This window comes from Octodon degus, unplaced genomic scaffold (assembly GCF_000260255.1).
Source record: "Octodon degus isolate 3935 unplaced genomic scaffold, OctDeg1.0 scaffold00136, whole genome shotgun sequence".
Classification (NCBI taxonomy): domain Eukaryota; kingdom Metazoa; phylum Chordata; class Mammalia; order Rodentia; family Octodontidae; genus Octodon; species Octodon degus.
Window position 1 is genome coordinate 5550470 of NW_004524712.1, and position 27944 is coordinate 5578413.

General features: G+C 48.5%; 1 protein-coding gene across 3 annotated transcripts in view; it reads left to right on the plus strand.

Moving 5' to 3' along the window:
* Positions 1 to 27944, plus strand: part of Fli1 (Fli-1 proto-oncogene, ETS transcription factor) — a 125160-nt gene that overhangs the window by 87831 nt on the left and 9385 nt on the right. For all 3 annotated transcript variants that reach the window (XM_023701484.1, XM_004641412.2, XM_023701483.1), the window contains exons 5-6: positions 5410 to 5475; positions 27730 to 27795. In XM_023701484.1, coding sequence (XP_023557252.1) covers positions 5410 to 5475; positions 27730 to 27795 — 132 coding nt within the window. The remainder of the gene's footprint in view (positions 1 to 5409; positions 5476 to 27729; positions 27796 to 27944) is intronic.

Consider the following 27944-nt stretch of genomic DNA (forward strand, 5'->3'; position numbering starts at 1 on the left):
GGGGGGCTGGGTCCGGCTGGGGCGCCTGTGTTTCTTGCCGTCATTCTGAAGCTCCAGGCGGTTACCTGCCCAGGTGTCATTTAAGTAACACAGATAGGCGCCCCCTTGTGGGCAACTGTTCATAATGCCCACTTCAAAGCGGATGCACTGAGGCCTCTTGGCTTTCTCCAGAATCAGCTCTGGAGCATCCAGCCAGAGAAAAGCTTCTGATTTGGCACCAGCCAGGGGCCAGATTCCCAGTCTCGTGGTGTGGTCGACCCTGTGCCTGATGACTGGAGCCAGGGGCAGCAGGAGTAGACCTGTGCCGTGGCTGTCGCCCCTTCTCTGCTTCAGATTGTGCCTCACCCGCACTCGCCCCACCAGGGGCCTCCGCACTGAGGCCTGGATGCCTTCTCTCCAGCTTGTGCTACTCTTATTTGCACCAAGCTGTAGAAGTGTGGCCTCTTGGAACGAGGCAGATTAAGCCAGTCCTTCCCGCACACTCACACTCACTCTATGCACCCCGCCCCACCCCAGCCCCGCCCCGGGCATGATTGGTGGTTTGGCCAGAGTCGCTCTCCGACCCCAGGCAGGGTGGAAGCAAGCCTCGCTTCTGTGGAAAGTGAGATGGGGCCCCTGCGGGATGAGACCAAGAGGACCTCACAGGCTGCCCCCAGCTGACAGTTCAGCCTCAGGACCACTGGGGGGAGTTGGGGATGTCCAGGAGTCCGAAATCTCCAGGGTAGACACAGTAGGAAGAAGGGTTGTTTGTTTGCTTGTGTGTTTTACTTTATAAATGAATTGGGTTTATGGGTCCATCCAGGACTTTCGAACAGTGCTGGATGCAGAGAATGGCATATATTCTGTGACAGGAAGACCACAGAAAAGATATCTGTCTGGATTCCTATTTTTAATTTAAACTTAATGGAAAACACATTTTGCTGTTCATAGTCTCTCCACCTGCAACCGCACGGGGTCGGGCAGAGGTGAGGGGCTCAGCCAGTGATGCTGGTGAGGTGCTGTATTATGCCCCCCGGCCTGGGGTTTGACTGGAAAAGCAGACGAGGATGCCAGCAGGACAAAGGGCAGACTGCTTGGGCTCAGAAGCCAGCCCGGCCTGCTGTTCAGCGTGCAGAGCGTCCCTCCACCCCTCAGCTGGCGCTATTGAGTGCTGAGAGGAGAAAGGGCCCCGACTCAATGGGCTGTAGGGGCGCTGTGGACGCTATGGGAATGGTGAGACAAAGACTCTGGCACTGGGACCCTTGTCTGCCTGTTCCAGGTGCTCCGGCTGAAAAGCAGGTTAGGTGGAGGGAACACAGCACAGACGCAAGCCCGGATGCTGCCCGCCTGCAGAGCGCAGCCTGCTCCCTTTCCTTTCACACCCTGGGTACTGCGTCTGGTGACAGGCAGACGCGTGATGGACTGCGTTTTCCTCATGCTTTTACTTTGGGAAGGCCATCCTGCTTGCCACAACACCCACTTAATGCTTTTTTCCAGCAAAAGATGCCCCCCCCCCCAGTAGATACACACCTGCATGTAGATACAAGACACGCGCGCGCACACACACTCGCGCGCGCACGCTACATGAGTATTTAGGAAGAGAAATGCTTCATTGAAGTATAACATACAAAGAATTGCAAAAATCACAAGTGAACAATGGGAGAAATAGCACAAAGTGTATTCAGTCACTCAAAAGTGCAACTCCCAGGCCAGGAAGTGAAATAGAAGCCCCTGTGCCAGGGCCGGGGGAGATGGCTCAGTGGAATAAACACTTGCCTGGCAAGCGGCAAGGGCCTGAGTTCAATTGCCTGTTCCACCAAAAAAAAAAAAAAAAAAAAATGAAGCCCCTGTGCCAGGGCCGGGGGAGATGGCTCAGTGGAATAAACACTTGCCTGGCAAGCGGCAAGGGCCTGAGTTCAATTGCCTGTTCCACCAAAAAAAAAAAAAAAAAAAATGAAGCCCCTGTGCCATCTTGTCACTGCCTTCCCCGGCCCGGGTACCCACCTTTCTGCCTCCCAGGCTGTGTGAGATGCTGCCTGTTGCTTTGATCTAGCATAGATGCAGGCTGCTGGGGCTGCTGGTCCAAGGACAGGAGGGGATCTTGCCTCCTGTACCTTCTGGCTGTGTGAATCGTAGGCAATGGCCTGACTTCTCTGAATGCTGATCGTCTCATCTGTGAGATGCTGTGGCTTTGGCTCTTGCAAGGACGAAGCGAGAGAACAGAGAGAGGTGTCTGGCACCTCATGTAGCCCAAGAGCATTGGCTTCCCTTCTCCCCACTGTAGCCGGCTGACTCTGGTGTCAGGAAAGGCTGGGAGCTCAGGGGGCGCTAGAGCACCTCAGGGCCGGCCCCTAGAGAACTTCAAAGTATGAGGAAGAGATCCAGAGCCATTGAGCAGGAAGTGAGGTTCCAAGAAGGACTTTCGTGCAGCAGAACAAGCTGTCTGAAGCAAACAATGTATGCGATACTGGAGATGCACTTCACTGCTACACCCAAGTCCCTGCTCTTAGTAGTCACAAAAGAAAGAAAGAGAGAAAGACAGCAACAAGGTGGCAGCGGGAGTGTGCTGTGCTACTCTCCCTAGCCTGAAGACCTGGTTACATAAAATTTGCAAAGAGAAGGGAAGGCAGGTCCCTTGGGAGAGGCCAGAAGCCCCTGGCCAGCCCCTCTTGGGGGGAGACTGTGTCGCCTTCCAGGAGTGAAACTTGAACCAAGAACAGTCTTGGGGCAAAATCCTTTTCCTAGGTTACCATGAAATATGTATTTCATGCAAGCCTTGGAGAGGTCAAACGACCCTTTCTCTTGGCTTTCTGGGAGTTTCCTGTGGAATTCATGTGTGCCCGCGGAAGACCTTTCAGCACGGGGAAATTTAATAAATGCGGTTTATCTAAGCTCCGTGCTCTCGGCTCGCTCTGCACTAATGACTGGCCGCTTGCTCCTCAGAGGCCATCATTTTTCTTTATTCACTGCAGCACCGAGCCTTCAGCCAGAGGGAGAGAGCGTCGGGGACAAAGAGGCAGACATTCTTGGTCGGACTCCTGAGAATTTTTTTTTTAATATTCCCTTGGAACATTTGATTCTGTTTCTTAACCTCCTTCCAGTCATGGAGGATTATTTCTTATTGCAGCAGAACCCATTCATAACTCTAATGCCAGGGAACAAGATGCGTGCCCAGCAAGCTTTAGGATACAGAGTTTTATTGTATAGAATTGTGGTGTCTGTGGGAGGGTGGATATAAAACAGCTAGAAGTCATTCAGCTCTTATGAGCCAGGTCTGCGCTGAGCTCTTGAAATGTGTGATTTTTTTTAATCCCCACAACTGCAATGTTGGGTGGGTGTTGCTCTTAGCCTGTTGTACAAACGAGGAACCTGTTGTTCACAGAGAGGAGACAGATGGGTCGAAGCAGCCACGCCAGGCAGTGGTAAGAGGTAGTCTAATTTTAAATTCTCATTTGCATAATAACCTATACTAAAATGAAGTTGCTTCAACCACAGTTTGTCATGGATATTCTCGAGCATAGAACCACCAAACATAGCTGGCTCATAGATGTCCCATTTGGGCCACTGTGTCATCTATAAAATGTTGTCCTTATACCAGTACTTCAGTAGCCAGTAGCCTCAATCTCACCTCTGTCCCCTTCTGGTTTTCACCTGGAGCTATTTCAGAGTTCGATGGAAGAGTCTCCCAAGTTAGAAGTCATAAGCTCGGGCAACTGAAGGATTCTTACAAAATCCAAAATCCCCCCCAGTCCAGCCCAGTGGGCACACCACCAAACGCCCACAGCTGGATGAGGCCCAGCCCTTTGCTGCTTCTCTTCCAGGACTGGAGACTAAAAATAGGCGTGTCTGACAGCCTGCTCCCAGCCTGGCACCCTCAGTGCCCTCAGCCACAAGTAGCAGGAAGAGGGCTGTTTAGAAAGACTTTCTCGGCCTCAGACACACGTTTCAGGCTGATGGTGTCCTTTGTGAAAATACATGCCCGTCCTGGTTTGGGTGATTGTTTAATATTACCCTCAGAAGAATCACAAGGAAGCTCCCCACAGGCCTGTGTTTTATGAAATGAAACCCTTAGGTTCACTTTAAACAAAGGAACAAATATAGTTTTAGGAAGAAAAGGAGCATTGTTTTATATGCAGAGACAACAAAAAGCGAGCATCCTTCCAGATACATGGAACAGGCATGGTTTGACACAGGTGGACCCTGAAATTTAGAAAACTGCACCAGCACTCTAAAAGAAAGACAGTTCAGGGCACTACTCCCTATGTTTAGTGTGTTCTTGTAGATGAAGGTGAAGGAAGACAAAGCTCCTACTTGGGGAATCATGATCGTTCAGCTTCCCAGTGCCCAGCCCAGCACCTAGAGATGAATGTCCAAGCACCTTGCCCCCACCTGTAAAATGAGCTGTGTGTACATAAACCCGTAGGCTTTCACAGCAGGAAGGGACAGTGCTAGGTACTTGGTTGTCCTCCAGGCTATGATGGACTACAAGCTGCAGGCCAAATCTGGCCCATCCTGGCCCAGGAACAAAACAAAACAAAAACTAAGAAGACTGTACTTAGTCCATAAATTCTACAATATTTACTAACTCATCTTTATTGAAAATGTTTGCCAACCCCTGCTCTCATTCCACTCCTTCATTTTTCTGATGAAGAAACCAATGTCTAGACATGTGAAGTCACTGGCAGGCAGTCAGGGAGTCGGTAACAGAGTCAGGACTGAGCCACATTTGCAGAGTTTCGTCCTGTGTTCTTGTCATTGCATTCACGACATCATGCCCAAACTTCAGGATAGAGACCTGACTGCTCAGGAGGGCCTTGTGTCCCCACAACCTTCTGTTCTGACTAACTATGACTCAACTCCACTAGAAGCCTGCAGGACTGGCTCCAGGCAAGTAGGCTATATTAGCGTGTCCTCCTCTCCCGGAGTCCTCTGCTCTTCTTTCTTTCTTCTTCTTCCATGTCCACGCTTTATGCTATTTCTTACACTGCATTGCAAAAAAAAAAAAAAATAGTTGGCTTTCTGTCACTGTAATATAGGCCTGAGGACCGGGGAGATGGCTCAGTAGCACAAGCACCTGCCTGGCAAACACAAGATCCTGAGTTCCATCCCTGGTACTGCAAAAAACAAACAAACAAAAAAAACCAAATAGACCCAAATACCTGAAATATAAACTAATAAACTAATAAAGAGAGAAGGCTGATTTTGGGAGAATTTTAGAGATTTCAGTCCATGAGTGGTCCCCGCTGCTTTGGCTCTATGGTAAGAGATCATGGCAGAATCTCATGGTGGAAAAACTGTTTGCCTCATGAATGAAGGGAAAAAGAGAAAGAGAAGAGGCAAGGGTCCGACCACACCTCCCCCGCACAGGCCTCTGGCAAGCGTGCCAGACCCAAACCTTAACATCACGTTGACCTTCCTTGTCCCCTTCAGGTTCACTGCTGGCCTACAACACAACCTCCCACACAGACCAGTCCTCACGGCTGAGTGTCAAAGAAGGTAAGTCTGCTGTCTCACGCCCTCAAGTGCTCCTTGGGACATGATGCCACCCCATGTGCTGAGATCCGGAGGAGGAGTTCAGGTCCGTGCCCCGGCTGCCTTTGGCGCTCGATCTTTTCTAGCACACAAATCACGAAACTCAAGTTTTTACCATGTGTGCCGCCAGCTGCAGAGCTAAGAGGGGAGAGCTTTTGAAATCTCTTTTAATGATTTCATGAAGTTGTGGCTTGCAGTTATTTCTCGATGAAGGAAATGTGTTGCGCTGGGAGTGAAATGAGTACTGCCTAAGGAGTTGTGGGTGTGCTTTACTGAAGATGAGGAATCGAGGGCTTTTTAGCATGTCCACCTTTTAAATTATTTTGACAATGTCGATTCATGTTAAAGAAATGGTTTGAGGATTTGTGTAGCACTGTCTTCTGACCTTTGCTGTAGATCTTTGTTGCAGTTATAACCTTAGCACCTACTGAAGTTCAGGTATAGATCTACAAAGTTTGGATGTATTCAGCTGTGCCTGGCTTGGGTCTGAATGTATGTTCAGCTCCTTCCTGCTGCTGCCCTTGGGGGTGAACCTGTTGTGCCCCTCTGGCAAGATGTTCTGCTCCTGAACTAGCTGGGTGGTTCTGTCCCCTACACTCTCTGCAGGGATTGCAGCTACAGGGTTTCACCCCAGGCCTGTATGCCAGGCCTGAGCTGAGCCTGGAGGGGACAAGGTGGAGAAGCGGGGAGAGGCAGCTCTCCCACACACTCACTGGGCCTGGGCTAGGACTGGGTCTGGGGGTTCCCGGAACGCGGCAGAAATTCCTACTCGGCAGGCGGGGTGGGGCAGGGTGCTGCGGAGTGGTGGTGGGCATCCCAAGGGGGTGGAAGAGGGTCTTACCCACGCTGCGCCTGGGCTGGGACCAGTAGATCCTGCTGGCGCAGGGTAGCCGGAAGCTCTCCCACACGCTCACCAGCCTGGGCTAGGACTGGGTCTCTGGTTGGAAGATTTGATCTGGTTTGGTTTGGTTTAGTTTGGTTTGATTTCGTTTGGTTGGACTGAGAAAGAAAATCATCCCTATAAGTCATTTTTGCCAAGTGGAGATTCTTGTGAACACCGTCATAGCATTTCTGAACTTTATGAAATGGTGTCATAAGTTCTGGCCCAGATACTATATTAGCTTTTAGACCTTTAAAAAAGTGAATAATTATGGTGCTTGGTTAATGAGGAAAAATGTGAATAAATAATTATTAGAAACCAGGGAAGGAGTGAGAAGACAATCCTCCTACAGCAAAGGAGGGGCTTTGGCACGATGAGATGAGAGTGGGCAGCCTTTCTCTCTTAGTTCTTTCTCCTTCCATTTCTTTTTTAAAAAATTTTCACATCTCTCATTATAAGGAATGAATGCAGAAAGCTTAGCTATATGTTTCACGTTGAATAGTGCAACATATTTTAAACATACATAAGTCTCATCTGAGGGAGGAGACCGTTTGGTTCAAAATCCTTAGTGCATGTGGGAAAACACACCCAAAGACCCAGTGTCTTGCCCAGGGTTACATTTCTTTCTTTCTTTCTTTCTTTTTTTTAATTAACAGACTATTTGTATCTATGTATTTATTTATTTTCCATAAATTTATTGAGAAACAAATAGCAGTGAGCCAGGGTTACATTTTGATCACACCAGACTTTGTGTTTCCTGTTAATGTTTATAATTTGACAGTGACCCTAACAATAAAATAAATAGATGGCAGGGTGAATCTGCTTTTAAATCTTCTTGTTTTCAGTTGAGTCCTGTCGCTCCTCAGCCTCCCCCCTCCTGTATCTGCTCTTTCTCCTTTCTGAATGCGCTGTGCTGACTCCTGCCATGGAAACTGCAGTTATGTTGGCTCATGCTGCATTCTGAGCCACACGTGGGCACATGACCTGTTTTGATACCGTGTTGCCCTTGTCTATAAGGGAGAGTATTTACTTCATGATAAACACATAGAGGCCACAGTGCCTTTGGCTTGCTTTGGGAAAACACTTTGTCCCTAAGCCTCAGTTTCTCATTTACTGTGAGGCTGAAGCAAGAGGGAGCCAGCCTTTCACTTAGCTCGGGGCCTTTTAGAAGCAAGCCAGGAGCCCAGCGTGAGGGCTGAGGCCTCATCCACAGCCAGTCTGCTTGAATTTGTTTTATATATTTGGTTTCACTTCATTTGCGGATTTGAAAGAAGTGAGAGAGGGAGGAAGAAGCGCTACCACTGGAGGGAGAGAAGGACAGAAGGGAATAAAGCAGATTAAAGCTTTGAACTATTGCACTGGGATTCACCACTACAGCTTCCTGATGTTAGAACGAACCAGCAAGGCTCTGGAGCAGCAGAGAAGATGGAAGATTTTCTAATGTGGGGCTCGAAATACAGGTTTTAGCTTAGAGGTTGGTTTAGCTATGTGGAAAAGTGTGGCTCCCCAGCTTCTCCCTGTCCGAGGTCTCAGGCCTCAGCCTTCAGCCCCCTTCCCTACCTGTGACCCGCATCCCCTCCCCCTGGCCCTTTTGTGTCTGGGGAGTGCATTTGTACCGCTGCTGCCTTATTCAGGCTGATTGGAGAGCGGCTCCTCTTGCTGAGTAGCAGCCCCTCATCTGCAATGAATTGATGCAGCATCCAGACAAATGAACGCCGCGCGGCCAGGGCCCCATTCAGGTGGTGCGCGGCATTATCTCCCGCATCAGCCCCGGCCTCTAGAGACCATTAAGTCCCGCTTTGCAGGTGCATCTTTTGTCCCCAATAAAGCGCTCCACTTGAGCAGCCTTGCTCTTCTGTGCTTCCCCTTGTGAGGTGGTCTGAGCATGCACAACCCCCAAGTGCCACAAAACAAAGTACATTAGCAAGACAAAGCTCCCCAGGCTCCTCTGCCCAGCCCGGCCCCTCCCCCCACCTCTGTCTCTCTTCTCTAATAGCTATCTCTATTTTTTTTAATATTAAATGAAAAAGAAAGCAAAGACATCGTGCAACCTTGGCTCCATCCCCTTTGAATAAGGTGTACACATAGCCCCAAAGAAAATCAGAGTTGGGCAAGAGCACCAGAGCTGGGTGTGAGTGTGTGAGTGTGTACGTGTGCTCCACAAAGGGCAGGTGCTGGTGTTAGACACAAAGAAAAGAAGCCAAGGAGATGATTTCTATTAATGTGCCTTCAATGCCCTTATCAAATTAGAATGCCTTTCTACTTTAAATTGGGGTGATCTCCCACCTAGCTTGCCTCTTGAAAAAAAGTGGCTGCACTCTCTAAGCGTGCCCAAGAAATAAGACTAGACTTCAAAAATTAATTTATAACACTCTCTAAGCCTCCTGACATTAAGTATTCTGTAGTATGGCTGGACCCAGATAGAAAAGCTGTGCTCTCCCTACCGCTAGTTATCAAATATAACACACTTAGTAAGTTACTACACTAGTTATTGTTGCCCATTTATCACACCAGCCACCGCAGTCACTTCTGTAGCATTGTGGACACCAGAAAGGTCCTCCTGCTTTGCTTTTGGCCCTTGCGCCATCCCCATGAGGGAAGCGAGTCGTGGCGGAGCTAAGTGTGATCCAGGAGGCCGTGGCTGTTCAGGGGCACAGCAGGGCTGCACAGCCCCTCACTTCAGTAGCAGTTACGCGGTCTCATAGAAGACAGTAGAATGTTGGCTGACGGGCGGGGAAAGCGTGGGGGCCGGAGGGGGTGCAGAGAGGCTGGTTAACAGGTACCGAGTTGGGCAGGATGTAGCACAGTGGGGTAACTACAGCTGGCAACAGTGAACTGAATTTCAAAATAATAAGCACAGGGATCCTTTCCAGAGGATTCTGAGCTCTCTCAGGACCCATTAGGGTGCGTCTGAAGAGATGTACATCCACGCCAACTTTCCTGGTCTGATCATCACAGTGTATGCACAAGGCAAAGTGTCCTGTCAAACCCCATAAAAATGTACAATTATTATGTGTCAGAGAATTATTTTTAATTTTAAAAATTCCCTTTTTTTCCAAGGCTGCTAATAGGAGTAGTCTTCCCCTTGTAGTTATCTTTCCATGAAAGGCAAGTAAACTTATATGGACTTGGGCAGAGAGTTGAATATTTCGCATTAGTTTTTCCTTCGCTGCAGTTGCCACTATCACCCCAGCTACCTCCCTGGACTGTTCTTCCCTGAAGGTGATCTCGGACCAGTGTCCGCTCAGTAACACCCTGGGCCTGACGACACAGAGAACCACCTGTAGGTCTTTATGAAATATACTTCCGATGCTCTGGGATGGACGGAATCTGATCGTGAGCGCCAGCTACTGGGGTGGTCAGCAGGGCAGAGCAGGAGCAGACAGGGTGGTCTTCAGTGGACACAGTCTGCACAGGAGGAAGAACAGGTTCTGGAGACGGACGGTAGCGGGGATGTGCACAACGCCATGGACACGCGCCCTTCAAGGTTAGAGTGGGAAATTTTATGTTGTGTATGTTTTATATTTTATTAAAACCTGAACAAACAAAGAAAGCAAGCAAAATTAAAATTGCAAAACACTGACGCTCAAGTTGCAACATGAACAATTAATTCCAAATCTCCAGGACCTTGGAATCTGTGACATTCTCCGAGTCACTGTAACCTGCAACCCAGCGTGACCAAACTGGCCTCCCAGTGCAGAGACCACAAGGGCCAGGTTAGGAGAGCCGTCCTAGAGCCATCGCAGGCGCTCCTGGAGACACACTGGGTGCTTGACCTTGACCTCGCATGGCCCTAACGCATCCTAGGCAAGGACCTTTGGTATGCTGATAAGAGATATCTGAGTGAAGGGGCTTTACTGTGATGAGATCTTCTCTTCACTGTCGCTGATGATGTTGGACTTAGTACTGATTTTGACAATATTATATGTCTCAGAAATCTCCTTTTGCTGTGTGCTCATTCGGGTCTAAAGGTCAGACCCTGCGTAGCCAGCTCGGTTTGGCAGGAGGACAGCAAGGGTCTAGAAGCTAAGTGGCCTCTGCAAGTGCATGGATGTCCTGGAGCCGGGCTCCTGACTCTGCACCTCTTGCCGCAAGAGTGCTGCCCTCCAGGCTGCAGACCTGCATGTGCCTGTTCCAGTCCAGGTCAGAGCTTCTCTTTGTTTTTCTGGGCAAACCCTGCCCGGGGGCCTCCCCACTGTGCTCAGCTGGAGGAGCAGCGGTGGGGCAGGAATCAGCAGATCTCTTCTAAGGGCTGCTTTGCATGCTAAGCCCTCATTTCCTCTGCCCTTCATGCCAAAGCTGGTGAAATACCTCAGACTCTGAAGGACAGAGGATATTGAGCTCTTTGTTTATTAGCTCCTAAAACTCATAAACTTGCCCAGTGCTGGTTGTGTGCTGAATCAAGCCTCAGCCTGGGTGCCTCTCAGGACCTGTTGCTGAATGGGAGCATCAAAAACCATGACCCCACTAGGTGAGACCTACTGCCTGCCGGCCCCCCACGGCCAGCAGTGGCCTGGCTAATGGATGAGAGTCTGTCTTCTGACCCACTGGGTGGAAAAGAAGGGAGAGGTCAACTTCTGCGACCTCCATGGTGAAACCCCTAGCTGGGGTTGAGGACTGCACTCAGGGGAACCCAGGCCGTGCACGAGTAGCAGCCTCCAGTCCGCAGCCCTTTGCGGTGTCTGAGTTCTGTATCTATTAGGCTCCTCAGACAACCAGGTCTTCATGCAGAGCAGGACTCAACTCCGTGTCTTGGGAATTCTTTCCTCCCTTGGAGCTGCCTCCCACACCTGCATCTCAGCGTGCTTCATCCAAGCATCTTCCAGCATCTTAAACATCCCATAATGCTTTCTACTCTCAGCTTACTTAGGGCAGGTGTGCATCTCCCAACTCAGAAGTACAGCATATGGATGGAGGACTCAGCCCTGGCCCTAGGACTGTGATCTTGGTCAAAGCAGTCACCTTTTTCTGCCTCAGTTTCCTCTGTATAGCAGTTGGAAAGGTAGCCAGACGCAGTGGCACATGCCAGTCATCTCAGCACTCTGGCAGGCAAGAAGATTGCAAATTGGAGTCAACAGCTAGCAACTTGACGAGAACCTGTCTGAAAATAAAAACAAAAGGAGCTTGGGCTGTTGTCCAGTGTGAAGGTCCTGGAGCAATTCCTAGTGTCTCTAAGAAAACAGGATAATTGTAGAGTCCCTCAGAGGTGATACAGCACTTGTTAATCACATGACATGTGAGGTACTGACAAACGTTTAGCAGAAGTGATACTATGAATAATAAATTATTACTTATAGTGAAATAATAAAACATCAGATAACATTGTCAAGGTTAAGGTACTGCTGTATTCTTGAGTTTGCTGGATATTAGCGGTGCGAAGAACACCATATGCAGCAGCTTGCGAGAGCCTGTGTGGCTGCCAGTAGGTCCTATGATGTAGCCATGGTGCTTACAAACTTGTTCAGCAGAGACATGTATGAATGATATAAAACCGGATATAGTCAAATACAAAGGCACATGCTATAGACAAAAAACTCTGAGAGTAAAGAAGAGAAGAAAAACATGTTGATGCTAAAGCTGAGCATCTCCTCCAAACTTTTCATATGACAGAAGAGACTGAGGTCAGAAGAGGTATGGATACTGGCCAGGCCGCACGAGGAGAACTTCCCTAGCCTGAAGAATTCCAGAGTTGGAAAAACTTCAGCCCCATCATTTTGGATGAGAAACATTCTGCTGATTTAAATATATTTTCTATATTGGCGAGTATTGCACATCACCAGCAGTTGAGTCAGGAATGGCCCTAAATTCTGAGAGTCATACTCTACTCCATCCTGTTTTTTAATTGGTTTCTTCATTTGTTAAGAATTTGCTTGGTGTGGAACACTGGGCTGAGCCTGGATATAAGGTGGCCTCAGTGCCTGCCGTCAGGGCGTTCCAACGAGAGAGACAGGCAGGGGAAGAAGGAAGTGCAGGGGGAAGCTGTCACCACGCATCTCTGAACTCACCAGGGAAGTGATGGGGAAGAGCAGAGGCCTCACTAGGTAGATGGGGGTGTGAAAAGGACTAGGTAGACGCCAAAGAAAGCAGTGCACTTGGGCCTGGGGTACACGTGTGAGAACAGTCGGGGTGCGTCTCCAGGTTGCATTCTGAGGAGAGACCAGGCAGGTGTCGGTGAGGTTTCACTAGGTGACATGGTACGAGGAGAGAGGTGACCAATCCTCAGAACTGGAAGGTAGTTTAGTTAGTTCAGTTGTTCAGTTAGGTTCATTGAGAGAGAGGAAGCTCAGCAAAGGAGCCAGAAAAGGATTTGCCTCAGAATCTTCAGGGACAAGGAAGAGGGTGGAGATGACATGAGATTGGCTGCGGGTTTGTTGTGCCCTCGGGGTTCCTTCAGCTTCTCACTGCTTTTCTACCTCTTGGGAATCTTCTCTAACTTTGAAAGATGCTCAGGACGGAAATTTTGTTCTTAACGCTGCATACTGTCTGTACGAATGTCCCATGCAGTGAAAGAGAGTTTGGGAGACTGGCCCCTAGTAGCCTGCGTGTCTTTGTGTGGGGGACAGTAGGTGAAGAGCAGAGCGCAGTGTGGACATGGGCTGTCACGTGTGTCTGTGTGTGTGAGTGCACGCGTGTGTGTATATGTGTGTGCTGTGTTCTTCGGAGCAGTGTCAGGGAGCTAGCTGGAGCGCGTGCTCCCAGAGGAAAAGGCCTGTAACACCGCGAAGTCATCTCCTGCTCCTCCGAGGAAGTAAACAAAAATCCCCGTGCCGCAGGTTGTGTGGCTGCGCGGGCTGTCTCTGTCTCCAGCGTGTGCCTGGAATTGGAGGGTGTGGAGGTCTTGCCGCACAGCCTGCTAAGCGCTTTGTCAGGAGATTTTTTTTTTTTTCTGATGAAATACCTTTAATCGATTTTTAGCAAAAGCAAGGGTGATTTCTGAGGGTGCATGCGCTGTTTCTGTGGTCCTAAGGCAAGATTTATGATCATGGAAGAGGCAGTAGCTTTCACTGTCCCTTTAATTTTTAAAATTTGTTTTTCTTTGAAATTCCAGAGTTAATGTTTTGTCTGCTTTCTATCTTTGGAGAGTTGCGTGATTTTTTGTTTTGGAGGATAAAGTGGCGTTTTGTTTTTGAGAGAGACAGAAAAAGAGGAGAGACAGAGAAAGAGACACACAGAAACGAATAAACAAAGAGAGAGAGAGAGAGAGAGAGAGAGAGAGAGAGAGAGAGAGAGAGAGACAGTGGAAACAAAGAGTCGTTGTTTAGCAGGCAGGAAACCCCAATCCCGAGGGAATTCAGCCAGCCAGTCCTGTCCTGGAGTCAGACTCCAGCTCTGAGTTCAATTTGACAGCTTGTCTGGGACACTTTCTAAGTAACCATTATCCTTCCTTTCTCTGAGTAAAAGAACTGTTATTCCTTCCCCTGGGTGTGCTGCGTGCTCTGTGATTGCACACGTGTGGGTCCACAGTGACAGGAGCACACTTTCTCTAAATGATTGGAAACAGTTAACGTGCTTCCTCAGACAAGTGTAAATTTGTTCCAGGATAATGAGGCAAAAGACTTCAAGTATTGTACCACTGTCTCATTAGAGGAGGCCCATTGTCACGGAGGAGGAAGTTGGTGGCAGTGCTGGGCACGTCCATTTCATTCCTCTAACGACTCCTTTGAAACATACACAGAGATACCCTCAGTGACCAGTCCCCTTGGCTTCTGCACTGATGGGTGTGTGGAGAATCGCACCTCCCAGCAGCTTGCTGTGGAGGAGCTGGGGTGCACGCCACGCCGAGAGAGAGTAGAGGTTGTGGGAGAGGCAGGCTGAGGTAGAGGTGGCCGCCTGGAGTTCACAGCGGACTCTACTGTCTTCTTGGCTTTGTCATCAACTGTGAGGGGCAAGGGGCTGTCCCCCACTCTCCCAGGGTCTTCCTGGTTGAAGCCCATCTAGCTCTGACCTGAGATCAGTCCTACCCTGAGCAGTGAGGGAGGGGCTGACAGAGAGAGAGAGAGAGAGAGAGAGAGAGAGAGAGAGAGAACAGAGGGCATGTGTGAGATGATAGCGCTGCTTCACCCTTTGGGCCCAAGTGCCACACCGGACTTTCATCAGCTTGAACACCCATTAAAGACGATCCCACTGTGACTGGGCAGCACGAGGCTGAGGACAGACCCATCCTGCACAAAGCCCCATTGCAGGGAAAGTGGGTTTTGGTTGATTGCAACCTTCCTGTCCTTGCTTTTCCTATCTGTCCCCCAATAGCAGCTGACATTTCCTCGTGTCTGGGCCAGGAACCCTTCTATTCACTTCACATTTGTACTTCATCAAACCTTATTAATTGGGTGGTATTATTACTATTACTATTATTATTATTATTATTTCCATTTTACATATGAGAACACTGGGGCATCGGGCAGTGAGGCCTAAGTCACAAAGCTAGAGTGAAGTGGATGGCATGCATTCCTGTGACAGGCCTTCCCCACCCAGGTGGTCCCTTAAATCAAGATATAAAGGGACAACTGCAGTGACAGGAACGCAGCCCTCTGGCCCTGTAAGCTTCAGAGCCCCTCTGTTCTCAGGTAGCAGAATCACCCAGAAGCACCTTAGAGGCACATGGTGGGGTGACTCTTGTGTTAGAATAAGCTCCTTCCACCCTCTTCAGTGCACTTCCACCCACCCCAGCCCTAGAACCGGTCCTTTATTCCCAACCTGTACTAGAAGAGACCTGCGGTTTCCTCACCCACAGGGCCATCAGCTCTGCCCCTCAGGGTTTGCCCCTTCGCCTCACACCTTGGGTACCTTTCCCAGCCACTCCTGCACTCCCTCCTCGGCCTTGCTGCTGTCCTCAGACGTGGCTTTGGTCCTGATGCAGGCCCAAACTGTTCTTAGATGCTGGCAGGATAAATCAAAGAAAGGCCCCCATGTCATTAACACTCATGACATTGACGGCGTGAGCCCCAGTGCGCCTTCCCAAAGAAAAGTGATTTTGTATAAGCCTCAGAGGCAGGAAGGGAAGTGGTGCAAGGTGATGAGGAAAGGTGTTTGGGGGTGACTTCCGCCCACAAGCATCTCTAACTACACTCAGCCCCACAACCACTCCTGCACTACCAGAGAGAGGCCGGTGACCCAACTTAGCTCTGAGTGGCCAGAACTCTGCTTGGCCTATGCTAATTTCCCTGGACAGTTCACACTTGCTAACTCACCTTCTGAACTTCGCCTTCCTAGCTCATCTCTAGACTCTATAATTACTGGTTTAGTCCTGTCATCTCCACCAAGTTTCACACTGCATTGGATATCGATCCCACTGTAGATGAAGAGCTAAGACACAGTGTGAAATTGGTCGCCTTGTTGCAGATCCACCACCTCTGTCACGTGGTCTTGTTTTGTCATGGAAAGTAGGAGTGGCCCCTGTTGGCTGTGTCCAGGAGTGCAGATCCACAGTACCTGGAGAGGGGAAGGGTGAATACACAAGACCCCTGGTGGCCACCTCAAGGCACAGTAGTCCCTGTACACTTGGTGTCGTCTAATGCCAATGTGTCAAATGTCTCATTGAGAAATTCCACAACAGGGAGGTTGCTTGGGCGTCACTGGTGCTGGGAAGGATTTCATGTCCACTGTTTCCATGCTGCAGAGTCAACCAGCCACCGACTGAAAATATTTCAAGCATGCATCTGTACTGGATGAAAGCATACAGATTTTTGTCATCATTCTCTAGACAGCACGGCATGGCCATGTCCATAGCACTGCCATGGTGTTAGGTGTGACCGAGCGTGACTTAAGTTGCATGGGAAGACGTGCAGGAGTTATGGACAAGCGTGGCATCCTCTTGGAGAAGAAATTTGACCATCTGTGGATATTGGCATCTAAGCGGAGTCCGGAAACAAAACCCCTGAAGTCAGCACGAAGGACCACTATGTTTTTTAAAAGCTTGTTCATTCCCATGCTCATGAACTAAATTCCATCTATTTACCTATCATTTATATATCTTATCACTTGTATATATAATATTGTATATGTTATATGATATATATATATATATATATATGTTCCATCTAACTACCATCGCTCTAGACATGTCTCTATCAATCATCTGCCTGTGTATCTATCATCTCTTTCTTTCCATCTAGCTGGCTGGAAAGAAAGAGAAACAGAGAAGCTTCTCTTGAGCCAGCCAGGGATGCAGAGGCTTAGAGTAAGTCAAAGTATAAATAACATCGGTTTTTAAGAAACGTTTCAAAGAAAAGCCTTTCCTAAGCCTTGCCATAGATAGACAGCCTCTTCCTTCACAGAGCCCAAATCTGAGGTCATGAAGAGCTTACTGCTCAGGAACTGTGTCACAGAGGAGTCTCGAGGTAATGACAGGGCTACACTAAGCAGGGCGCGAGGGGGCTTTTCCTCTCCGATCCCGGGGATCCTTCAGCTTCCTCATGGAAGAATCGAGATGCTTTCAGCCTGGATCCTCTTTCAAGCACGATCCAGAGAGAAAACGATAACTTGAGGTGGGGTGATTATTGCTTCTGTCCGAAGCCAGCAGACTGGGCCAATGCCCGATTCGATTCCACCCACCTCAGGATCCTTTTCCTGTCCGCAGGCCACAGCCTCTTCTTGGAGCTATTTGTGGACCTAATTACAGATTACCCTGTCGTCTCTGATTGTGAGTTCCGTCCTGCTTCCTTTCTTCCAGCCCTGCAGATACTCAGTAAATAACACTGACTGTTGACGGATTCACTGGGAAGGAAGCTCTAGTCTTTGGCAATTTAATTCAGCATTTACTCAGTCCTTCTCCTCCAATGAGGGGAAAAACAGAGAAGTTAGCTTCAGTGGGCACAGGAAAGATGCACTTCTTACCTCCATCAGTGAAACACGAGGAGAGAATTGCAGCTGTGAGTCTGAGGAACACTGTGGAGTGCTTTTATGTGCGTTGTCGCGTTTATTCTCCAGAGATGCCACCAAGGAATAAACATGCTGTTCACTTTTGCAGGCTTTTACATTTAGCAAGAGGCACTTATATCTTCCCCAACTACCTGCCTTTCACAGACCCCCAACCGAGGTGCAGAGAGGTTAAATTCCTTGCCTAAGTTAACGCAGCACACACCGGACGGCGTTGCGAAGCTGGCTAGCGCTGGCCTCTAATTCAGAGCTTCTCCCTTTGCAATGAGCTGTTTCCTTGTCTGAAAAGAAGGAAAGAGGAATGATGGGATTGCCTCCCCGGAGGCTCTTTAAAGCCCTAATCGGACCACAAGCAGCCCCGCGTTTGATAAGAATTAGGTACCACTTTTCCAAAGAATTGAAAATCAGTCTTGGTATAATTTTTGAGAAATCTTTCACCCTAATAGGCCTCTGGGCTGCCTGCAAAATAATTATCAGTCACACCCAATATCCTAGAGGAGTTTATAGAAAGGCAGTTTTGATACTATGAGTCATATTTTCAATTTCTATTAAAATTCTTACGTGGCCACATGTGCTTTCTTTAAGGCCTGGGCCTCCAGGCCTGTGATAATTTGCATGTCTGGCTTAGATAATGTCTCAAGTCCCTTACAGACTGAAACAGAGCCTCCAGTTTTATAATATAATAAGCGAGACCACATTCCACACCTTCTAAGAATGATGACTCTTTTTCTCTTAACTATCAGCTTCTTTCTGATATGTGGGTGCAGGACTTGGAGATGGAAGCATTCCTTGGTAACTTTTCATGCAAGAAAAACAAAACAAACAAACAAAAATGTTCCTTCTCCATGCCCTCTCCTATCCTCTTCCCCCAGGTTGACCCTAGACACCTGTCCTTTCCTGAAATCCAGCTCAGCCACAAGTCCAAAGACAAATTCTAGGAAATGTTAGGATTCCGAGTTTCTTGACCAAAATGACAATTCTACATCAACTTGAGTCTCAGACTGCAGAGGGGGGCATCACCCTTCTCATGAATATGCAAGACTTGATTCATAGACTGTTGCCTTTTGCCATCCCTTATGCAAACACCCAAGTGATGCTCTGAGTTGCCTGCTCATTGTGCTGTCCTTTCACATAAAGCAATTCTCACTAGACAAAGAATTAATAAAAATGAGTGACTTTCTGGAAGGACTTTGACATCAATGTAGGGCAACCAGGGAATCTTCTAGGGAAAATTATGGACCTATATGGAGCTCTGTTTTCGTCTAGTAGACACATCGAGTCTTTCTTTATTCAAACCATGCATTTTAATTCTAATCCCCTCACGTGGGTGTCCTTTTTCCTTAGCATTCATCATTTTCTCATCCGTCCTGCAGTTTACAGTTCATTTTGAATGTGAGCACCACGGAGGAAGGGTGTTTGTCTGGCCATTGTCATATTCTTAGCATGGAAACATGTCTGGTCGCACATCAGCCGTTCTGAAACCTTGAATGCATGCATGTGTGCTGGGATATGCCAAACTCAGTCAGCTGGTGGGGCAGGATCTAGTTTGGTGGGGCTGCAAAGGCAATTAAAACATAGTCTCTTGTTTCTAAAAGATGCTGAAATAGCAGAGGAGGTAAGTGTACACAGAATGCCACATAAGGCTGAGCAAGCCCAGGGAAATAAGTGCAACCAGTGGTCCTGGCCTGCAGAACTCTGAAAGCTGAGGACCGCAGAGCTGGCCCCCTGCAAGACACAGGAGAGGGAAAGCAATGTCACATGAGTATTTCCACATGGATGTCAGAGCAGGACCCTCTGCAGGGCGCAGAGGGCTGAGCCTTGCATTCCTTCTCATGACCAGCTACCTAAGGGAGCTGTCAGGTTTTCTTTTTGGTTATTTTTTGAGACAGGGTTTCACTCTATAGCCCAGGCTGCCCTGGAACTCACTCCAGTCGTCCTGCCTCAGCCTCCGGAGCACTGGGATTACAGGCTGTTTTCTTTCTTCCTCCCTGGAATCCTCTTACACCTGATGGCAGAACTGATGAACGGAGTCTGAGGCTCAGTTGCACCCAAGTGAAGGGAGTTTCGGCACACACCCACGTAGGCTAGTCAGTGTGCATTGCATTTCCGCTAAGCCCCAGCATCCTACTTGGAGGGCCTTATCAACATAAGTAGGTCATTGAGACCTCTGTGTCACTTGGACACAGGAGAGGCCGAGCGAATGCGGGACCCGGCTCTCAGGACACCTTGTGCGGTGATCATCCAGATCCTGTGCCTGGCATGTGTGCCACTCTCTCTCCAAATGCTTCCGATTTCAAAGCTGACCTTTCTCCAAGCGTTCTGCTCACACGTCTTTCCTCTGCTTTGCCCACGTCATGTCTGAAACACTGCCCTATTGTACTGCACACAGCAGGCTGGTTCTGAGCAGAGGGGCTGTGTGGATTCCAGAACAAGACCTTTGAGCAAAGGAAACTCGATCTGGGATGTTTTTTCTTTCTCCTGTGAGTTTTAAGCCTGAGCAAAAGCTGCCCTGGCTAGCGCCCTCCTCATAAGGCCTTGGTGGAAGCCAGGCCCCTGGGCAGCTCTTTGGGACATGAGACTCCACTGCAGCAAGGGCTGGGCGGCCCCTGGAGAGTGGTAGGGACTCAGCCCAAGCCAGCAGGAAAGGGACTTGGGCAGCCAGCAGGAGGAAGAAAGGCTGCAGGACCCAGCTCTGTGCACCAGTAGGCTGCCCAGAGTGCTGCTCGTGCTCTTCCAAGTCATGTTTCTTCAGGAGGGTCCAGGGAAGTCCACCTCCTCTTACGAAAGATGATGCTTTCTTTATTCACATTTATGGATCACTGACCTGGAGGCCCAAGGATGGCACTGTCCTTCTTCTTGTCCTCCTCAGGTTTCTCTTCCTTTCCAAAGAGTGGAAAGGAAACTTTTTTAAAAATGCAAATACAGGGCTGGGGAGATAGCTCAGTGGAATAAATGCTTGCCCGGCAAGCACAAGGTCCTAAGTTCAATCCCTGGTATTGAACAAAAAAAAAAAAAAAAGAAAGAAAGAAAGAAAGAAAGAAAGAAAGAAAAAAAAAAAAAAAGGAAAATAAGTACAAGTTCTTGCCATACCTTCATTTATTTTTTTTTTACTCTTTTCCCTTTCTCCTTCTTCCTCCATTCTCCCTCATCCCTCTCTAGGTCCCCTTCTTGTTTATGAAAGCTCTATCTCCTGTTTCCTATTGTCTATCTTTCTGCTGGGAGCTATTTTAAAAAATGATTTATACTTCGGATTTCTTACGTAAGAGAAGCCATGTGATCTTTAACTTGTATATCTCCTATACTCCACTTAATATTATGATTTTCTCAAGATGCATCCATTTTCCTTAAAGTCACTCAGATGCACCCTTCGTATGGCAGAGAGGCGTTCCATTAGGTACCAAGAGCACATTTGCTCACCGTTCATGAGTTGATGGGTCTGTAGGCCACCTCTGAGGTGCAGCTGTTAAGATTTGCACTGCAGTAGACGTAGGGGTGTGTGTAGCACTGTGCTGTGCGGTCTTCAATTTTGGAGGGAAGACACCTAGCGGAGGAAGAGCTGGCTCAAGGGAAACTTCTACCTTTAGTTTTTTGAGGAATCTCCACACTGATGTCTGTAGTGGTTGTACTAGACCACACTCCCACCAATGACATAGAAGGCTTCCTTTTCCCCTGCAGCTTCACTGGCATTTGTTATTGTTTGAGTTTTTTAAACATGAAGCACAGATGGTCAATAACTGCAAGAAAAAATGCTCAGGATCTCTGGTCACTGAAGAAATGCAAATTAAACAACATTGAGGTTCCTTATTTCAGAGCGTTTTAACCTCAGTGCACGATGGTAAGCACTGTTGGGGTGCAAGACAGAGAGGATGGAGTAGACATGTGTCGTGTGCATTGTCAGATTGCCACTTATCAAGTGTGCGTTGGATCCCCACAGACATACCAGCAAGCATTGTTGTTTGTGCTTCTCAAGGAGCAGAACTTGGGGCTTAAAAGGACAGAGCCAGTTCACAAGAACACTCAGCTGAGTAATGGCAGAGCTGGGCCTAGCACCCAGGGCCTCCACTCAGAGTAGATTCTCCATGATGGAACCCTGAAGCCTCAGCCTCCCCTGCTTCCTGGTGGGCTCCCTCTGTCTGTAAGCCAGATGAGAGGACTGGAGTGGCCCACGGCAGAACCAAGGACAGAGATCACTGGACAAAGAGCTGTGCGTTGGGGCACTTCAGGCTGCACGGCCGGCTTTCCAGGGCACGGCCCAGAGCAAGCATCCTGAGCTGGTTTGGTGGCAGGCAGAGCCCACTCCCCCCATAGACACAGATGGAAATATGGCTCACAGGCTCACCAGGGCCAAATCTCCAGTGCAACCTGTGCTGATCTTATGGCCCAACAGCAAAGACCACTGCTGTCCCACCCGGTTCTTCCCTGTCATAGTCTGTCATAGTCTGGGTGGTACAGCCCCCTCCTGCTGGGCTTGGCACTTTCTTGGATGTTGAGGGCTTTGGGTTTTGGGTCTCCATTCACCAGAGCATTCTCCTTGAGCATGGTCATTATTTCAAGAAGGGAGGTCTGAATCTGGTGACCAGAGATCTGTGCTCCGCTCTGAGCATGTGCAGCCTTGTCCAACCCTTGGCTGAAAGACAGGCTTGCCCAGGATAAACCGGCTCCAGAGCAGACAGCCTTCTCCGCAGCGACCAGAAATTCACTGAGAAGGTTCAGGGTAAATGCATCTTTTTCCACCAAGTCACTGAGAGAGAAGCCGTATGTCTTAGGACACAGAAAGAAAGGTTTCTCTATGCTGCCGGTATCCGCCGCATTGGCTGTGGGCTGAGGTCATGACAAAGGAGAGAGCCGCATGCTGGCCGACACTCTGGCCTCCAGACAGCCAGCTGTGGGTATCAAGGCAGAAGGCAACATCTTCCCTGAGACGTTGGGCCATTTTTCCTGGACAGGCTTAAAGGCTTCACACAGAAAGTAAGTTAACGCTGGTACAGCTGTGCCAGGGCATGTCCAGCAAAAGCTTTTCTTTCCAACAGGGACTTACAGGAAAAAATCTGCAAGCTCATATTTCTCTACCCTGGGAGGCTCTCCTGGAATCCAAGGGTCCATTTAGTGTCAAATTCAGCCACGCTGAGCATCACATAATGGAGAAACTGTTCAAGCCATCCTATACGGGAGCCTGAAATCTCCACAATAGCTGGCAATGCCCGGCTTTCTGGAACAGCACTCAGGTCTCTTTGCTTTGGCAAAAAAAAAAAAAAAAGATCTCAAGACTGCCTGAAACTCGAAACCCCAGACAAAGCCCTCTGGTGGTTCTTGAAAAGGAGTCAGAATAGAATTTTTCATCTCGGTACTCCGTAAAGCCAGAGGGTGTCAGCCTTCACTAAAGTAACAAGTGAGTTTGTCAAAATCAGGGCACGAGTTTCTGCTGATAAAGCCACCTGCCACCACAGAGAAGCACTGAGCTGATCGGCCCTCCAGCCAGTCTGAAGAGGCACATTTCCATACTGTGTCTTTTGGCTGCTGCCTCTGGCGTCCTGTGGAAGCCTGTTCTCGGAATGCAGATGGCTGGGCCCAGCGAGATAGCTCAGCGGACTAAAGCACCTGCTTAGGCAAGCTTAGCAAGTGCAGGGACCATGGTTTGATCCCTGGAGCCACATGCCACACCAACCCTACCCCCAGGGTGGGCTGCGCAGGCCAGAGTCTTGGAATAGTGGCGCACGCCTGTGATCCCAGCACTGGGGAGGCTCACAGTAGGAGGATCACCACGAGTCTGAGCCTGCAACTACCAAAAACATTAAAAAAAAAAAAAAAAAAAAAGGAATGCAGATGTCTGCACCACACTCAAGAGGCCGCAGCATACGCAGACCACATTGCCACACTGAGCAGCGACTGGGTCGAGAGCTAGTGCAGATAGCAAGCCCGAGGCTCCACGGGGAAAGGATTTGTTCAGGCTCGTGAGCTTCTGGGCTAGCTGTCCATCTGGCTCGGGCACGTTGCCTATAGATGCTTCTCTGTTTGCGCCTGGTACCAGAGCTGAGCACACCGCTGAGCTGCCACTTGCATCGCATTTAGTAGTGGGAAGAAATGAATCCTCACTTGAGCAATGCACTGTGCTATTTAGCAGTGAGATGCACCCCAATAATGTGATTGGTAGGTGATTTCGTACTCAGGCGAGCATTGTAGAGTGCGCTCACACAACCTGGGACAGCCCCGCAACACTGGGACCTCGTTCCTATGTCACATGTGTTAATCCTGAAATGTGGTCATGTGGTGCCTGTCCATAAAATAACATGCAAGCCACTTCTGTGAGTGCCATGTAGTCTCTGACTCTCCTGTGGGAACAAGCTGTTAGTCTGTGCCTCACGTAGGCAGGCTCTTTTCTAGTTCATTCCAAGGAATTGAACACAGGCTTGACATAGTCTATTCTCCTCATCACCCCAAACCTCAGTTACCTGAAGCTGTGGCTGCGTAGGGAGAGGTCATTTAGAAAGCCTGGATTTTCTCCACCCAGGGAACAGTAAAAGAAATGGTATATACTTAGCAAAAAAGAGGAAATATCAACCCAGACCAATCATTCATGCAACAAATACTTACTCTATGCTGTGTGTTGGGCACTTTTCTTAGGGTTTGGCTAGATAACAGGACACAACAATGCTTCCTGTCCTTGGGGACCTGGCATTCAGTTAAGGGACGCAGACAATAAACATGAATTAAGTCTTCACTAAATTAGCCAAGAGGTGAAAAATAATAAATAGAGCAGAGTAAGGTGGAGAGAGAAGGGCGGGAGGAGGAAATAGCATGTATTTGGTACGCTGGCCAGTGTGTTTACGGGTCTGAATATTTCTCAGAGGCATGCTAATGGTGCACGTCCTAAGAGTGACTGCTGGTTTTCACTGAGGCCAGTCCTGCGCTGAGTGCTGTGCTCAGTGTTTACGTCGATGCTCCCTTTCAGCTGTAGGGCTGCAGCCCCTCAGACCTCCCATACAGACACATCTTAGTTCTTGGCCTTGGTTTTCTCCATCTTCATGTTTGTCTCTGCAGCAGGGACTGCTCCGCAAACACCGGCTGTCCTTTCAATTTTCCACTGAGTAGATGGCTCCAGGAAGCCTGGTTCTTCCTGGGGTGCATTTGTTAAACCCCCTAGTAAATGGCCTTATGCTGCCCTTTATATTTCAGGTGTCAGTGGTGGGCTTTTCCATGCAAATAGAGAGGAACAGGAATGCAAATGGGAGGGGCCTGTGGTCTTAGCACCTGTGGATCGACACCAAGCTTGCACTGGCTCAGTTTGTGGCTGCCAGCTCTGGCTGGATCAGTTTTCATTCTCTAGCTTCACAGGGAGGACACAGCTCGGGCTGCTGGCTCGGTGGCTACTTATTTCCATCTCTTCCTCCTTCTCCTGTGAGAGAACACAACATGGTTGGCTGGTACTTCCAGGCTTTAGCCATGTGACCGGCCTGTATGGACACATAAGGATCTTCATCCTCTCCCCCGGCTGACACATGGCAGAAGGATGGAGCTGCGTGTCATTTCCGTGATGGGGGCACAGCTTTAAATCATGGTTGGTTGTTTGGACTTACAGAAAAATCTGGTGCCCACCCACCCACTGTTAAAAGGAAGAATTCTCTCCTGCTCTTGGGAATATTTGTTTGCTTGCTCTGTTCCAGGAGCTAGAACAAAAGAATAGAAAGAAGCATTGATTAAAAAGTCAGTGGCCACTATAGCCATGGCCATAAGCTGGGCTGTGCAACCATAGTTCTTCTGGTTCCTCGAATGCCTTCAGGGCACTTTTGGCCAGCGGGAGAGGTGTGAGGTTCGAACTCCAGCAACCTGAGGCTGACAGCTTTGTGGAAGCAGCCACTTAAAGGCCTGAGCTAGGGCCAGGCCCCCAACCATAGTTCTTCTGAATAGCTGTGATGTAGCTTTCAAGTAGGATTAAAGCTTTCAGCAGATGAATGATTGAGTAAAGAAGTTAATCAGAGAAATTGGAGACAGATTTTTGTCTGTACATAGGCCTGAAAAGTCTAGTCAGGCTTCAGGTGACAAACACCAGTTCATGGATTTCCATGGTTTTCTTCTTTCTTTTGTTTGACTTTGTCCCTTTTGGTCCTACTCTCTGCTCTGTTCCTGCAGAGGGGCTTCCTTGCGCCAGCACTTCTGTGTGTCCTGTGCCCACGTGAGCGCGCTTGTTACAACCCTGCTTTCTGGTGTCCCTCCATGTCCCTGGCTTTGTCTCGCAAAGTCACAAAGCCTGCCGAGCTTCTATCTCAATGGCCTCGGGTCTCCCACTCTCCTCGCCCTCGCTCCTCCTCTGCCTCCATCTCTCTATTTCGTCCACACACTGGATGGAATCATTCCACTCCCCTCTGTCTCATTTCATCTGTATTTCTCACTCTGTCCTGGCCAGCAAGGCCTCTCTCCAGTCCCATGACCCCGTGAAGCCCTCTCTACCCCACTCGTGCTCCCTCCTTGGTCTCCAGTAGCTCTCAATAGCTCCACGTTACCTTGGACGCAAGGCTGTGTTTCCTCACCATCTTGGTTATAACGTCATCTGGGAAACTTGTTTCATAACATTTAAGCTGTACGCTGGCCGAACGCACAGTGCAGGGCACATGATGGTTCCCAATAAATTGTTGCAGACCAAATTACCAGCCTCTCCCCTTCCCACAGAAAAAGCCTTGACATCTCTCACTCTTCTTTTTGAATCTCTCATTGCGCACCCTCTGTAGACTTCCCTAGATCTCTCAGAAAGCATCCACAGAGCTTTCAGACTCATTCTAACTCATTGCCAAGTTGACTTCCCATTTGCTTGGTTTGTTCTCAAGCAAGAAGAATCTATTTTCAGCAGGAATTGTGAAAGAAAAAAAGGTCAAAAATAAAAGCAGCTGAAAATTTTTTGTCTCTTTGTCCCCTTCCCTGCCCTTTCCCCTCCCCCACCCCAACTTTCTGTTTTGCTTTTCATGCCAATTCCAAAGACTGTAATTTAAAAACTGAGCTGGCTTTTCCAGAGCTATGAGGAATGTGCATCTGCACGTGGATTTTTCCACAAGAAAATTGTCCCTGTCTTTTGGCTCTTCTTAGCCAGTAACAAGGAGACCAAGCCATCCAATGCACCCATCCATCTTCTCAGTTCTTATTCTAATTTGTTGAGAGGCTCAGAAGAGGTCGTAAGGGATGGTTTGTGTTTCCCCCTGTCAGACTGCTGTTTGATGAGGTTTGTGTTCCATTTGTTCTGATGGTTTTTATGGTTTCTTTGTTGTTCGTGGAAAGACTTTGAAAGTCATAATTCTGTATCCTTAAGCCCTTCTGCTATTCCTACTCCATGTCTCAATGGGAGTCACACCATGAGAAAGGAAATGAGGGAAGTTTCCAGCCAGTTAGCCAGTTTCTGAGTATGGCAATAGCGCATGCAGATTCTTTCAAGAAAGGCTGGAGCTCACCATCGTTCATAGAGTATTTGTCAAGACAATCTAGAAGCAAGCCGCTGGTCTCCAGTCATTTCCAGACAGGAAGTGTCTCTCTATCACTCATTCCCACACATCCTGCACACACGAGCTTTATGGTCCAGGCTGACCTTGAACTCACGGTACAGCCCAGGCTGGTCTCAAGCCTGATCTGCCTGCCCTAGCTTCCTAAGTGTTGGGCTTGTACGTGCGCACAACTGTGCTTGGCTCCACCACAGATGCATGACTCTGCTGCTCCCTTCCAGCCACTCCTGCAGCCTGCATTTCTGGCCTTTCTCTTTTCTCTGTAGCCACGAGGCCTGACCCCCCTCCACCACTATTGATGGAAAAAGACAAGCAGCCCTCGTGGGATGTGCTCACACCTCTTAATATCGCTTCCCAACATCAGCACAATAACATAAGAGACTAGGGTCAGCCTCCAAAGAAAGCCGGGGGCCTGGGCTTTGAGACTCTTCCCACGCGCTCTTCCATCTGAGTGTTCCTCATGCTGCTGCAAAGCTTCTTGAAGAACTTCTTTCTGTGTAGTTGCAGATACTTTTTCTTTCTCGCCTTGTTATTTTTATTGTAGAAAGTTTAATAATACTTTATATATGTCACCTCATTTGTTCGTTAGCACAACCCAGGGGGTAGATAATTCTTCCTGCAAATTTTTGTTTCAGTACTAAAGACCATTAAGATTCGGAGAGATTTTATAATTCATCCTAGCTCTCAGAACAAATAGTGGCAAGGAATGAATTTGAGTCAACCCTCTGGCTTCAAGTTCAAGGTTCTTTCCATGACTTTGACTCCTAGATAAGAATGAACTCTTCTCAAAACGAGTGCTGATATTTCTTCTCTTACCCTAACCCCCACCATAGGGAAGAGTATACCTCAGGAATTTAGTGATGCTTAAAAATTTATGGTTGAATTAAATTTAATTTCTTCTGACCACTCAGAGATAATCTTCATGCGAGCTTTCTGCAGCACAGGCAAAGCTGATGTCTCCCTCCTTGTTGTTTCTCCTAGACCCTTCTTATGACTCAGTCAGGAGAGGAGGATGGGGCAATAACATGAGTTCCGGCCTCAACAAAAGTAAGTAAATATCATGCCATTCTTGAAAGGAAAACGTGTTTTGATGCTGGGTGGAAAGTGAGGTCATGAGATAAAGAGTAGGACTAGCACTGGTTTTCATGCAGTTTGAGTTCATAAGAATTAATCTTCAGGGGCTTGAGAGTGTAACC